The sequence below is a fragment of the Oncorhynchus clarkii genome, chromosome 10 (genome assembly GCF_045791955.1).
Source record: "Oncorhynchus clarkii lewisi isolate Uvic-CL-2024 chromosome 10, UVic_Ocla_1.0, whole genome shotgun sequence".
NCBI classification, from domain to species: Eukaryota; Metazoa; Chordata; class Actinopteri; order Salmoniformes; family Salmonidae; genus Oncorhynchus; species Oncorhynchus clarkii.
The window spans coordinates 36,571,749-36,588,237 of NC_092156.1; the positions used below are offsets into that span (position 1 = coordinate 36,571,749).

The window sequence follows — 16,489 nt, forward strand, 5'->3', positions numbered from 1 at the left end:
GCACTTTATTAGTGAAAGGAAGGCCAACATGCTGAGTGAGTAGAGGTGAATGAAAGAACCGGAATTTTCATCCGTGTATATTTTCTGTTTTATTTCTTGGCTTTATCCATTTTAATTAGTTGACAATGGAAGTTATAGGCCAACAGCTGCATTGGCCATCTCGGAGTTCCATGCGCTCATTTAGGCCATTTAACCGACAATGTATCAATGTGGCAGAGGCTGGTGCTCTAGCATTGGTTGAATTTTTGCTTTGATATTTATATCATTTTAATTACACTGAGCAAAAATATCAACACAACATGCAACAATTTCAGTGATTTTACTGTTATTGTTTACAGTTCATATAAGGAAACTAGTCAATTTAAATGAATTCATTAGGCCCAAATCTACAGATTTCACATGACTGGGAATAGATACCTTAAAATCAAAGGTAGGGGAGTGGATCAGAAAACCAGTCAGTATCTGGTATGACCACCATTTGCCTCATTAGAGCGACATCTCCTTCGCATAGAGTTGATCAGGCTGTTGATTGTGGAATGTTGTCCCACTCCTCTTCAATGGCTGTGCAAAGTTGCTGGATATTGAACACGCTGTCGTACTATTCGATCCAGAGCATCCCAAACATGCTCAGTGGGTGACATGTCTGAGCATGCACAACAGGTTAAGTTTGAATTTCATTTTATTAATCATTCTGGCTGGTAAGGAACATGATGTTGCTAGCATTAGCTTCAGGCGATATACCAATGAATTGTGTATTACAGCCTGATTAACCAGACTAATGTCCATGTTACAGCCCTTGATTACAGAAGGTACACAGAGGCGATCGATCACCTGTGCCAATTAGCTATCTGCTCGAACACCCGTGTGTAAGTTACTGGGGAGGAAGTGTAGTTTTACAACTGGAGGCACACAGCATATGATCTGTACAAATCTGCAACAGTAAGTGTATATTTTTATGTGAAAGTTTCTTTCTGGCTGATATGAAAGGGCTATTATGTATTTTCAAAAATTGTTTTGCAAGCGATGATTGGCTTTTCTAAATGTTAAAACAGTGTCAGAATTGTATACTGAACAAAAATAAACATGTAAAGTGTTGGTCCCATGTTTTATCTGCTGAAATTAAAGATCCCAGAAATGTTCCATACACAGCTTATTTCTTTCAAATTTTGTGCACAAATTAGTTTACATTCCTGCTAGGTTGCATTTCTCCTCTGCCAAGATAATCCGTCCATCTAACAGGTGTGGCATATCAAATAGCTGTTTAAACATAATCAATACACTGGTGCTGGGGACTAAAAGGGCACTAAAATGTGCAGTTTTGTCACAACGCCACAGAGGCCCATGCTTTGAGGGAGCGTGCAATTGGCATGCTGACTGCAGGAATGTCCAACAGAACTGTTGCTAGAGATTTGAATGTTAAGTTCTCTACCATATGCCACCTCAAACTTAACTCCAAACGAATTTGTCAGTACATCCACCCAGACTCAACCTCAGACAACGTGCAACCACGCCAGCCCATGACTTCCATCCCTGCCCTGTGAAATTCAGGGCCTAATAAATTTAACTCACCATACTGATTTCCTTATATAAACTGTAACTTATATTTGAAATTGCATTTAAACCCTAAGGTTTTTTCTGAGAGCTACCCTAAAAAAAAACAACAGGGCCTGTTTTCCCAAAGGTATCTTAAGACTAAATTCACCATATATTTTCCTAACGTTGAACTTAGCCTTAAGATGCTTTTGGGAAACCGCGCTCAGATCATTGACAAACCAATTAGCTATCTAGCTCGTTAGCTAACGTTAATGTACGTCATTCAACTAATGTATAGCTAGTTAGCTAGCAGTAAAGCTTGTTCCCTAGCTAGATAAATATCATACAATAACGTTGGGCAAACATAACTAGGTATATCTTGATGTATGTAATGATGTAATAATGATGTAAATGTCAGAAGTTCAAGTCGGACTTGTAGCTTGAATGTGAGGACCGAGTGCTTTAGGAAGCTAGCAGGCAGCAAATAAGCTAGCTAGTTACGGTTAGCCATCTACGGCTTGCCCTACTAGCTACAGTAGCTTGCTGAACGGTCGATATGTTTGTTACCTGAGCATCTCTGCGGACATCTTGAGCTGGTCAACGGCACCTTATGCAAACGGCGCGCACTATATGGGCTTACTCCCACAAAATGTCACAATTGCCCTCATTATTGCAGGTAACTTTTGTTTAGGTCGCTAACACAATGCAATAGTCAAACTAGCTACGCAATAATGGCGGTGTTTCTCGAATGCTTTCATCATTGCGACTGCGCAAATCTGAGAATGGGCGCGTTCCAGTCTGTCCTGTGTGGTCGGAGCTGCAGTCATTTTGAGTTCAAATGTTAATTTGGCCGCTTCCTGGACATCTTTTTATAGTAGGCTACTCGAGTTGCGCAGATGATCTCACAGTCACAACGCCTGGGAGCCACATTGTTATTGTAAAGACCCTTGGGTCATCCTTACCATATCCCCTAAGTGGGTTAATAAGGATCGGACCTTTTTTCAATTTTCGACTAAAATGACACCCAAATCTACACAGCAGGGGTTCAAACTGTAGAACCCAGTTCCTACATTTGAATATAAAAATTGATTTTATCAAACAAAACTATGCTACATTTTATCTCTGGGACCCTCAGGGTGACAAATCAGAGCAAGATCACTGAATGTAAGTACATTATTTACTTTCAGAGGTGAATGTATCAAACCAGCCACGATAAAAGTTTGTTGTTATGCACTCTCCTCAAACAATAGCATGGTATTTTTTCACTGAAATAGCTACTGTAAATTGGACACTTCAGTTAGATTAACAAGAATTTAGGCTTTCTGCCCATATAAGACATGGCTATGTCCTGGAAAATGTAAGGTTACTTAAAACGTCATTCTAGTCACATTGGTTCGCAAGTCTGCCTGTGGACTGGGAGACCCAAGTTCAATACCTGAAAGAGGCAGTGCACAGTCTTTGTTCACTGCACTGGTATCATAAGTAGGATGGTGTTTGTGGCCACAGCCACACTCTCCTGAATGAAGAGGGTAGGTAGTGGAACAAATAACAACCTGTGCCCCAAGTGGGATAACCCTATAGGAGCAGTGGTTAGCACTGGGGAAGCTACTCTGAAAATATCATCTTCCAAGCTACCAATTACTAAACTACCTTTAAAGGGAATTTCAGTTGGGATGGAACTATTGGCCCACAACATTTGATTATAATAGACCAACGACTGTTCATCTTGGTAAGGGCTTGTGTATCTAAATGTATTAACTTGCACATGATCAGGGCCTGGTTTCTGTGTTTTTGTATTGGGCTGATCTTAACCTTTTTGTACATAATCTTTACATCATTTTAGCTTAACACACTCCCTGCTATTAGGATGTCCTGTATTCATGACAGCCCTAGTGGCCCGATACTTCCCTGACAGGTTACCTTTACCTTTATCTGGTTGTTTTCTAGATTTCTCCTGGTTCTGCATATGTATATAGTGCTGTATATGTTTTCCTTTTCTTTATTTTTTATGTAGTTTTTCACCTTTATTGCTATCTTTGAGAGTATGGATTAATTATACTAACCACATTCCCTGTGTACATGTGTTTTTGTTCTAGTAGAAATACATCTATAACAAGTTCTATTTTATCCTGTATCTGATATTATGACACCTTGTGGCCCTTTTGGGTACTTTAGATTACCACAGGTGTCTGCAATTACCTCTGGCTCACTGTGGCCTTATCTGTCCCGCTATTGTTTGTGGAGATATGCTCTGATGAAGGTCGACTGACCGAAAGCTCAGCTATAATTAAAAACATTTGCATCTGACTGGAAGTGTGCAGAGACTTTTTCCTGTTTCTACATAATGTTTCTGCCATCGTTTCCTATGACTGAAAAGAGTTCTGGGCATCAGAACAGCTATCACTGACCTCCATTTGGACAAAGAGGTCTAATTCAATGAGTCGGAGACATATTGATTATTGTAGACCAGGCCCAAATCCCGACACTCGATGAAGGATGGATGAGACGGGCCTATAGAGGCTGGTGTGCGGGATACCTGAAAAGACCATGTTGAAGAGTGGATAAATCGCCTCTATGCTTTGATCTATTGGCATGTCACCTGTGCAACCACTGGAGAATAAACTGCATGAGCTCGGTTCGAGACTATCCTATCGATGTGATGAACTGTATCCTATGTTTCTCAGAGTCTTGGCTGAACAAGGACATGGTAAATGTTCATTTAGATGGTTTTCCTATATATCAACAGGACAGAACGGCTGCATCGGAGAAGCTCAGAGGTGGTGTGTGTCTCTTTGTTAACAAAAACTGGTGCGCAATCTAATATTAACAAGTCTTGAGGTTTTCTCGCCTGAGTTAGAATACCTCATCAGTTGAAACCACACTCTTTACCAAGAGAGTTTATATTTTTTGTAGCTGTCCATTTACCACCACAAACCGATGCTGGCACTAAGACTGCATTCAAATAGCTGTGATATTGCCATTAGCAAACAAGAAAATGATAACCAACAGGTGACTTTTGTCCGGTGACATTAATGCAGGAAAACTGAAATGTTTAACCTAATTTCTACCAGCATGACACCTGTGAACTAGAGGCAAAAAAAACTCTAGATCAATTTTACTCCACACACAGAGACGCATAAAAATCTCGCCCTCGCCCTCCATTTGGCAAATCTGACCATAATGCTATCCTCCTGATTCCAAGCAAAAACTCTTATCAGGAAGTACCAGTGACGTGCTCAAGAATCAGATGCTAAGCTACTGGACCGTTTTGCTAGCACAGACTGGAATATGTTCCAGAATTCATCAGATGGCATTGAGGAGTTTACCACATCAGTCATCGGCTTCATTAATAAGTGCATCGATGACATTGTCCCTACAGTGACCATATGTACATATCCCAACCAGAAGCCATGGATTACAGGTAACATCCACACTGAGCTAAAGGTTAGACCTGGTCAATACAGGACAAAGATCAAATCCTACTACACCGGCTCTGACGCTCGTCAGATGTGGCAGGGCTTGCAAACTATTACGGATTACAAAGGGAAAACCAGCTGCGATCTGTCCAGTGACGGGAGCCTACCAGATGAGCTAAAATCTGTTAACTGGTGTAATTGTCCTGTCTTATCTGGTGTCCTGTGTAAATTTAAGTATGCTCCCTCTAATTCTCTCGCTCTCCCTCCTTCCCGGAGGACCTGAGCCCTAGGATCATGCCTCAGGACTACCTGGACTGATGACTCCTGGCTGTCCCCAGTCCACCTGGTCGTGCTGCTGCTCCATTTTAACTGTTCTGCCTGTGGCTATGGAATCCTGACCTCTTCACCGGATGTGCTATCTTGTTCCGGACCTGCTGTTTTTGACTCTCTCTCTCCCGCACCTGCTGTCTCGACCTCTGAATGCTTGGCCATGGAAAGCCAACTGACATTTACTCCTGAGGTACTGACCTGTTGCACCCTCTACAACCACTGATTGTTATTTTACCCTGCTGGTCAGCTAAGAACAATTGAACATCTTGAAGAACAATGTGGCCTTAAATGGCCATGTACTCTTATAATCTCCATCTGGCACAGCCAGAATAGGACTGGCCACCCCTCAGAGCCTGGTTTTTTCCTAGGTTCCTGCCTTCCTGGGGACTTTTTCCTAGCCACCGTGCTTCTACATCTGCATTGTTTGGTGTTTTAGGCTGGGCTTCTGTATAACACTTTGACATCTGCTGATGTAAAAAGGGCTTTACAAATACATTTGATTGATTGAATACCTTCATAGTTCAGCTGGTGAACTATGCATGAGTTCACCAGCTGTTCCAGATGACTGTGTGATCACGCTCTCCATAGCCGATGTAAGACCTTTAAACAGGTAACATTCAAAAGGCTGCAGTGTAAAACTGATTACCAGGAAGCGTACTCAGAGCATGGGGTGACCAGATGTCAAGTGTCTTCACTGACATTTTCAACATCTCTCTGACCCAGTCTGTAATACCTACATGTTTCAAGCAGGCCACCATAGCCCCTGTGCCCGAGAACGCCATGATAACCTGTCTAAATGACTATCGCCCCCTTGCACTCACATTTGTAGCCATGAAAAGCTTTGAAAGGCTGGTCATGTCTCACAACACAATCTTCCCAGACATACTGGACCCCCCCCCCCCAGTTAGCACACCAACCCAACAGATCCACAGATGACACAATCTCAATTGCACTCCACATTGCCCTTTCCCACTAAGACAAAAGGAAGAGATTACAGAAGAATGGATTTACTTTTTCAATGCAAGTTAAGGATCCTATAGTTATCACGGTTCACATTGGATTTATTAGTAAGACAGCTTTTTTTTTTCTAGCGCTACTCTGAACACACAAGCTTGTTAGCTCGCTAGCTAGCTAACGTTTTCTCTAGTCCAACGTTAAACCAACTCGGAAGTTCATAGACGTTAAAAGTTCCTCCATAGAAGCTGCTCCTCCGTAGGTATAATTTTTGGGGCCTAATTCAAATAATGCATGTCATAACAAGATGTCCAGTACTTCAACTCAAGCTTCCCCCATTCTCACTCGCTCTCTCCTCACCCTCAAAATTGTTTGTCTTTCATTATGATTAAACCATGCAGTTACTGCAAAATACAATTTGTTCTTAATGACTTTCCTATACAGATTAAATTGGTTACCCGCTCCACAGCAAGCTGCTCTATCTGCACTGATTGGTGAAGTAATTTAATATTGAGCTAAATGTCAAAGAATATATTTCAGAGATTTAAAAAGGAACAGAAAGGAACAATATAAACTGATACTTTTGGGGGGTTTCGAACTGGTTCAGAACATTATTTTGCTGGAACAGTGGAATGGAACAAAAACAATAATGGTTCTGTTTAGAACGAAACGATTGGAAAATAATTTTGGTTCCAAATCCCTGTGTCTGCCACGAGTAGATCACTATTCCATTGTCATTTTTAATGCAAAGCATAACATGCCCATATTATGCCAGCTAAAACATTGGAAAAACACTAGTTTACTGTATATTATAATGAACTTTCAGTGATTTCAATTACATTCGAAAACAGTACAAATGGATGGTAAACATTTTGTCACGTCTGCCACTAGATCATCACTAATCCATTGTCATTAACATTGCAAATTATAAACTGGATGGTTCGAGCCCTGAACGCTGATTGGCTGACAGTCATGGTATTTCAGACCGTATACCATGGGTGTGAAAAAACATTCGTTTTTACTGATCTAATTACAATGGCAACCAGTTTAGAATAGCAATAAGGCACCTTGGGGGTTTGTGATATGTGGTCAATATGCCACGGCTAAGGGCTGCGTTCAGGCACTCCGAATTGCGTCGTGAATAAGAACAGCCCTTGGCCTTGGTATATTGGCCATATATCACACCTCCTCCTGCCTTATTGATTCAGTATAACATGCCCATACTAGGACAGCTTCAACATTGGAAAAACACTTGTTTACAGTATATTACAGTGAGGGAACATAATTCAATTTTAAAACAGTAAAAATGGATGTTAAACAATTGGTCACACGTTTGCCACTAGTAGATCACTAATCCATTGTCACTAATCCACATGCCAGCTACAAAATAGGAAAAACACTAGTTTACTTTATATTACAGTGCTATTTGATGGACTATCATTTTCATTTTAACACAGTAAAATTGGATGGTTAACATCACATGTCTGCATGAATGAATGCCTTAATTAAAATCACTCAAAGTTCACTGTGATGTACTAGTGGGAGTGTTTACCATCCTATTTTACTGTGTTAAATCTGTATTAAAATTAATTACATTTATATTTGTTGTCACTGACCTATACACACAATATCCCATAATATAAACGTGGAATTATGTTTTATTATAATTTTTTATTATAAAAAAAATAAAAAGCCGAAACGTCTTGAGTCAATAAGTAATCAACCCCTTATGGTAAATTCAGGAGTAAAAATGTGCTTAACAAGTCACATAAGTTGCAGGAACTCACACTGTGTGCAATAATAGTGTTTATTAACATGATTTTTTAATGACTACCTCGTCTCTGTACCCAACACATACAATTATCTGTAAGGTCCCTCAGTTGAGCAGTGAATTTCAAACACAGATTCGACTACAAAGACCAGTGAGGTTTTCCAATGCCATGCAAAGAAGGGAACATATTGGTAGATGGGTAAAAATAAAAAAGCAGACAATGAATATCCCTTTGAGCATGGTGAAGTTATTAATTTCACGTTGGATGGTGTACCAATACACCCAGTCACAACAAAGATACAGGCATCCTTCCTAACTCAGTTGCTGGAGAGGAAGGAAACTGCTCAGGGATTTCACCATGAGACCAATGGTGACTTTAAAACAGTTACAGAGATTGATGTCTGTGATAGAAGAAAACTGAGGATGGATCAACAACATTGTAGTTACTCCACAATACTAACCTAATTGACAGAGTGAAAAGAAGGAAGCCTGTACAGAATAAAAATATTACAAAACATGCATCCTGTTTGCAACAAGGCAAACTCTCTCTCTACCGCACCTGCTGTCTCTAACTCTGAATGCTTGGCTATGAAAAACCAATGGACATTTACTGGTGCTGACCTGTTGCACCCTCTACAACCACTGGGATTATTATTATTATGTGACCCTGCTGGTCATCGATGAACGTTTGAACATCTTGGCCATGTACTGTTATAATATCAACCTGGCACAGCCAGAGAGGACTGGCCACCCCTCAGAGCCTGCTTCCTCTCTAGGTTTCTTCCTAGGTTTCAGCCTTTCTTGGGAGTTTTTCCTATCTACTGTATTTCTACTTCTGCATTCCATGCTGTTTGGGGTTTTATGCTGGGTTTCTATACAGCACTTTGTGACATCGTCTGATGTAAATAAATGTGATTGATAATAATACTGCAAATAAATGTGGCAAAGCAATTCACTTTTGTCCTGATACAAGTGTTATGTTTGGGGCAAATCAAATACAACACATTTTCAAGCATAGTGGTGGCCGAGTTACAGTTTTGACTTAAATTTGCTTGAAAATCTATGCAAGACTTGAAAATGGTTGTCTAGCCATGAACGACCATTTTTTTTTACCAGGTAAGTTGACTGAGAGCACAATCTAATTTATAGCAATGACCTGGGGAATAGTTACAATGATGAATGAGCCAATTGGAAGCTGGGGATGATTAGGTGGCCATGATGGTATGAGGGACAGATTAGTAATTTAGCCAGGACACCAGGGTTAACATCTCTATTCTTACAATAAGTGACATGGGATCTTTAGCGACCACAGAGTCAGGAAACCCATTTAACTTCACATCCGAAAGACATCCCCCAAGACATCCCTCCTCAATTTGACAGAGTTTGAAGATTTTTGAAGTGTAGAGTGTTGACAAACAATGACAATTAAATCCATTACCTTTTTACTGCAATGGGCTAAATCAGGGTCACACAGTGTTTTTTCGTAGTATTAAACAAATCTACTTTGTGTGCTGTTTGTAGGTCATGGCTGCATTTACATCTTGCTTTAACAATTTAACATTTGCTGAAAGGCACACCCGTTAGGCTGAAATAAACATTTTGGTATAGTTTTTATTATGGATTATTGAATAAGTGTGATTCAAACTGTTTGCTTCGAATGATTTGTAGCTGTCTTCTCTACTCTCTCTGCGTGCATCTGACTCAGTTTCCCTACCAGAAAACACGCGATACCGTAAGGTGTTGTGTATTCGCTCACTAAATTCAGAAAAAGAAAATAAATAAAATTCAGACGTAAACGTCATAGTGGGTGGCTTGACCACTAATCTAACGAGGGAACAGTAGATAAACCCTCTCAAACTTTTTCAGTTTTTTAAGTTAGCTGTCAAAATTACACAGATAGACGATGGGGAATAGTAGCCTGTTCACCCTTCTGCAGCTTGCATGCCAATGCATGTTCTTCCTAACCCAGGTTTTGATAACGGAGTAGGAACTTGCTTGCCTAAACAGCCATTTAATCGATGCCAATTACATTTGATTGACAACTAAGAAATACGCTAACTGTGGATAGTCGATCAAAGTTCAGCATAGCTAGCTATCAAAATGATTTACATTTCTTGCTAGCTAACCAAGTGACATCTGCATCTTTGCTGTAGCCACCAAAAAACGATATTGGTGGAAAAAGTCGGCGCAATGATGTGCTAAACCTCAATTTAGTGCATTATTATAGAGTAAGCAATAGAATAAACTGTCACAATATTTGCAGCCATAGGTGATAATATCTCTCTAGGTAGGCGCTGATCCGCCGTTAGTATTGTGGAATAATTCTAATGTTAAGTACATTTTGAAAGGAGAAAGCTGAGACCAGAGCTGCCTTTCTTTCGATCCTATCAGTATCGACACATCATCCCTCAACGACGCATTTAGCGAACGTTCTCTCTGCACAACACTGGTCTCAGAGCATTTCCTATCATTCTGTACATAAATCAGAGATCCATCATTTAGAATGATATGTTGCGTTTCTTATTGGTATGTATTAACTTGTGGTTGTCCATCAACCATTTTTTATAATATGTTACAAATTACAATTCGTATTATATGTTTTGAATTAACAAAATGTACAATGGTCTCAGAGCATTTCGAATGATTCTGTATGTAAATCCATGACACTGTATTCATTTGCGGATGTTCATCACTCATTTCGTATGATATGAATGTGCAAAATGTACTATATGTTACGAATTTGCAAAACATATATGTTACGAATTCTAGCAACGTTAGCTAGGCTAGGGGTTAAAGTTAGGGGAAGGGTTAGCTAACATGCTTAGTAGTTACAAAGTAGCTAGTAAGTAGTTGAAAAGTTGCTAAATTTGTTAATGATGAGATTTGAACTCACAACCTTTGGATTGCTGGACATTCGCATTAGTTATACACAAATCTCTGTCTTATGTAACCATCCCAAACGTAACATATCATACTAATATGATTGTCTTGGATTTACATCTACTATGTTACATCTAGTCTATGAGACCAGGCTGCTCTGTGTGGTGTTTTGGGACATAAATGCATGTTATGTCTTCAGCAGTTGTAGGAAATATGTGTAACGGATGTGAAACGTCTAGCTAGTTAGCGGTGGTGCGCGTGTAACAGTACTCGTCTTGTGTTGTGTACAATCAGTCATCGACACGGAACTCCAACATGCAGCACCAGTCATGTAGCTTTATTCTGATAGGAACGACACAAAATTGCACGTCATGCAATGCACGTCTCACCATCCAACTCTGCACTCACGCACGCTGGTTTGGTGCTTGTTCACTGGGCTAGTTACCAAAATAATACAATTACAATATACAATATAATATCTTTAACAATGTACCTGATAGGAACGACACCAAATTGCACGTCATGCAATGCACGTCTCACCATCCAACTCTGCACTCACGCACTGTACAAAATATATGAAACCCCCCCACCAGACACGCTAAGTTGCTAGCTAGTACTGGCGGGAATTCTCTACAAAAAAATGCACAACAAATATTCTCTAAAAACCACTGCATCTTATGTGTGATGTTCGAATAACATTTACAAACAATTTGATATAAATTGTACATTTAAATCATCACTTGAGAGTATAAAAATAACTTTTGATGTACAGTGCTTGGCAACCAACAACTTACCGCTGGTTTGGTGCTTGTTCACTGGGACGATTCTAACTGGAACATCCCCCCTCGTAAGCAAGCTACGCAAACCAGCCAATAAGATGCCATGTTGAGTAGGTGAAGGCAAGACAAACTCAAACCAAAAACCCATTGGCTTAACAATAAAGTTGCAAGGGGAATCACCAATATAACCCTGTTACACGCGCTAAATAGCGTTTAAATCGGTGACGTCACTTGCTCTGAGACCTTGAAGTAGTGGTTCCCCTTGCTCTGCAAGAACCACGGCTTTTGTGGAGCGATTGGTAACGATGCTTCGTGGGTGACTGATGTTGATGTGTGCAGAGGGTCCCTATGGGCGAGGGGACGTCTAAAGTTATAATCTTACATATGCATCTTTAAAACACTCAAGCCCAAATTCCATCGCTATCGGGAAACCGGGACCTAGAACACATTGAGGGAGTAGTAGGAAAATGTTTTTTTTAAAGTTCTAAATGTGATGCACTGTCTGACAGGGATGGAGTTAGTGGCTGGGCATTTCTCACTGAGGACCATGTATGTTGATTTGATTCAATCTGTAATAGACTAACGAAAATAATTCGGCATCCTGGATATCACTGAAAAGGCTTGATGTCATACAGACGCAAGGATTCAGAATATGTAGTAAGGCCTTGTAGTGAGGCCTTTCAGACCTCTCCAGAGTCAGCTCTACAGGTGGGGATTGGGGAGACACCATTACATATTAGAAAACAACAGTTGGCAATTAACTATTGGGTTAACTTACAGAGACATGGGTTGTGGACAGAATACAGGCTTTGGATGGGTGGCAGATACCCAGGCAAGGCAGATGGGACTGTTTGGCAGGGAGTTCACCCCCATGGTACCTATCCCTGTGAGTCCACCACCATGGCTACTCCCACCTCTAGTAGTTGATTTACAAGTGTTGGAGAGATTACCGAAAGACAGGGAGGGGTTTGATCCATCCAAGTTATACAGTATCCAGTCATCTTTTAAATATCAGGATTTTATGCCCATATACACAGATGGATCAAAAGACCCAAGGACAGGTCGGACTGGGATAGCATTTGTTGTTTAGGAAAGTGGGGTTGCAGTCAGGAAATGTCCCAGGTAGCACAAAAAGTCTGTCCCCCGGGACCTGGTCTGATTCCAGCATGCCAGATCTAAAACTGCCAGCCCGAGTCCGAAATTAAATACGGTACAGACTTGGCCCAGATCTGGCAGCCTGAACTGAGCCAAAGCTCACAGCAAAGGGACAGCATCAGTCCGGCAGTGCCCCCTCAAAAATAATATTAAATGTAGGTAGTAATATTATATTAAACGTAGGTAGTAATATTGCAGCTATCAACCGAACTATGAACAACATAGACATAAACAATACATTAGAATTTCTCATTTCAGAATAAAAAAATGTAGTAAAATCTAATTAATTTATAGCATAGATTCTCTAGGGTCCTTCTCCATCTAATAGCCTAATGGGACCAATTTTTGATTTTAGAGGTGAAATTATTACATTAATGAGTTTTTTTATTCTTCAATCACCTGCCAAATAAAAACCTCATATGGCCTACTTCTGAAAAATTAAACGGGACAGACAGATATGCTGAAGTGGACTCGGCCCAAGTACCATTAGCCGGAACCCAGAGTAATATGAATCTCCCGGACTCGGGAAGAGCTCCGCCCGTATGAAGCCCCATCCCCGAGTCCGAATCGAAGCGAGACATCCCACTTTGTTTTTTTTCTGGTTCAATTCAAGTCAGTGAGGTAGTAGCCCAGACCCAGCTGCAATATAGCCGGGTTAGCTGACAATGTCACGAAAACGAGGCGCACTATTCAATAGGGCAGAAGTCCGTGTGTTGTTGAGATTCGGGATGGCCAGATAGCTAGCAAATCTAATCACGTTTCCATCCAGTTTTTATGCGAGTAAAGTCATACCATACCGTATGAAAGAAAAATCACGACAGCAGTTATGGAATCTGTTTCGGTACAATTGTCTAAATACCTAAAGATAATTTGTTCGTTCGACATGGCGGGATATTTTTGTGTCAGTAACCATCATATCGAATTAAACTTCGAGTCACGCGATGATATAGTATGGTCCTCCCACTAAAGAAACCATGCAATTAATTAGGCTACAGACTAAATCATTTATGATGAATTTCACAGGGTGATGAAAGTGCACAGTGATCTTGATGCTCGAGGGTCTGTTTCTGGCGGTGTGAGAGTTTAGCTTCCGTCCCTCTCCTCGCCCCAACCCGGGCGCGAACCAGGGACCCTCTGCACACATAAACAACTGACACCCACGAAGCATCGTGCAGAGAACCACTACTTCAAGGTCTAAGAGCAAGTGAAGTCACCGATCGAAACGCTATTAGCGCGCACCCCGCTAACTAGCTGGCCATTTCACATCGGTTACAGTGGCATGAGGATCGATGCTTGACTGCCGTTTGACAAATACAAATACCCATAATAATCTCATCATGTAGACTAGCCTACCCACACTGTATCTGCGAGCTGTTGGCTAAAGCGCACATGTCAAGACCAGGGTAGGCACATTTTTTGAGACAAAACTATCGGTAGATAAGACATGCGATGGAAACACATTAAACTTTAGATTTTTATTCGGTACATGAAAATGACTTTTTGTGTGCATAATGTCATCAGGCATTTTTATCTGCACCAAGACCATTTGGTGGAAACACCACTGGTGGGAAAATGTGCATATTTTCTTTCTGCACATTTTTGAATATTTGTATGAAAATCTGTCGCTAATTGGATGGAATCCTAGCTAATAACAACAAGCTGACATGTGGGGAATCAAAGGTGGCTCGTTTCAGCTAGTTTGATCTTGTTCTTTATACCATGTCTTGTTTTGAGGTGTTTTGACTGATGTCATGGCTATACAAATATGGCTAAAATTCGCTAGTTAATTAACCAACAACTGTAATTATGTATTTGAGAGACAATTGCTCATTGTGCAAATGCATTTATGTTTTCAATAAACATTGGCGATGAAATATAGTTTACATGTTGTCAACAATCTAAGCCAACCCCGTATGTTTGACCCATAGTTGTGAAGGCATCGATTTTGTTGCTAAACAACCAACCCCTCGATTGCTTTGGCATCTATGGGAGACTCACCCATTTAAGTAGACCGGAATTTACCTTTAAAAAAAAGATAAACGGCATGAGTGAACTATCTTAATTTATCCACCATCTTTGCCCGGGGCCTTGCCTGGCCTGAGCAGGGGAACATGACTTCTATGTGATGGGCAGACTGCCATTCATTTGCTCTCACTTGCCAGAACATTTGGACCCTACCATTACGCTTGTTTACAGTGAGCTGCTCTGGGGCCGGAACGCCATGCTGGTTAGATTGATGCCGAGTCCACTTCATGTCGGAAACTGAAAAAATGTCAGACTTGCTAACTTAGGCGGAAGTCGGATCCTGAGTTTCCCACTTGGTAGCAGGGTTTCAATTAGGAAAATGTGGCGCCGGACATTTGAGCAGCCACATTTTAATTTACCAGACATTTGAGAAATGTACCGGACCCATATTCATTGGGTGCGTAACCTGATTAGTGCATCCATCCACGGTGCTAAGAATGACAAAAATCTCATTTAGAATATGGTAATTCATATTAACAGAACATGCAAGTCGAGGATGCAATGATCTGCTTACTGAATTCTGATGTGTACTTTAAACATGTTAGAATAACTGCCCACACTTCATTTTCATCAGCCAATAAGATGAGTAACAAACAGCAAAATCATTAGCCTATATCAATCTATTATAGAAGAAAATTTAGGCTACCTATTTTATTGGTCAGCTTGTCGAGAAAGAACTAGCCTATTCCAAACCAACTCTGGGACAGTTGTCGGGCGATAGATCCCAAATTCGTACAACCTATGCTACATAAAAAAAAATTAAAAAGCAATGAGTCTGATGCAACAGATCAGAACGTTTAGCTTTAAATGTTGATAAACTATAATTTTTTCACATAAGCGCAGCAATGCACACAAGGCAGTAGGCTATGCCCGAATATTCATTCCGTAATGTAATTAGCAGGAAAACAGCATTGTCAAAAGGGCACTGCACACGAGAGCAGTTTCATGTGACAGAGATTAAAATAACTGTTAGAAATTTAGAAAGAGAGGAGTTCTAATAGACTACTTTGAAGCAAGGTAAGACATGCCTCATAATATGTATTCAAACGTTCAGGTTTCAAACAATTAATTATATGTTTTCAAAATGAGTACTGCCTCCAGCTCATTACAAAGTGGTGTGTGACACGCTGATGAAGTCTTCCTTCCGTTGCCGTTTGATGCTGAGTTAACAACTGGGAACTCGGAAATCTCTGACTCTTTCTAGGGCACCAACTTTTCGACCTAAAGGTCACTGACGTCATGATTTGACCTCGTATTTTTCAGAGTTCCCAGTTGCCTTGAAAGCCCCACAAAATGCTCCAGCATCAGCTCTTGCTTTGTCTGACACATTTTCTGCTCAAAGGCTTACCCTGGTGTGACGTTTTGATAACCGCTCTAGGACAAGGTGATTTACAGTATCAATATATTCGGCTGTATTTACCCTGAAAAAATGAAATTCTAATTAGCTGCTAATGTGGCTATCATAAAGAACTACAAATACCATGGTGATCTGGACAAGACTGCTGAATCGAGGCAAAGGTTAAAAAAAATCTCTGGATTAACTCGATTAACTAAATGTTGTAATGAATAAATTGGTTAAATGTCTTTAAATTGACAATTCTGTGAACTATCTTGTGCAAGTTTTAAATTGACACAATGCCTGTTTA

General features: G+C 40.4%; 1 protein-coding gene across 1 annotated transcript in view; it reads right to left on the minus strand.

Annotated features, from left to right (window-relative positions):
• The window catches only part of LOC139418397 (transcriptional regulator ATRX-like), a 48,478-nt gene extending 46,109 nt beyond the window's left edge, over positions 1 to 2,369 (minus strand). Inside the window, exon 1 of the mRNA XM_071167799.1 lies at positions 2,101 to 2,369. Coding sequence (XP_071023900.1) covers positions 2,101 to 2,120 — 20 coding nt within the window. The 5' untranslated portion in view covers positions 2,121 to 2,369. The remainder of the gene's footprint in view (positions 1 to 2,100) is intronic.
• Positions 2,370 to 16,489: the final 14,120 nt, after the last annotated feature.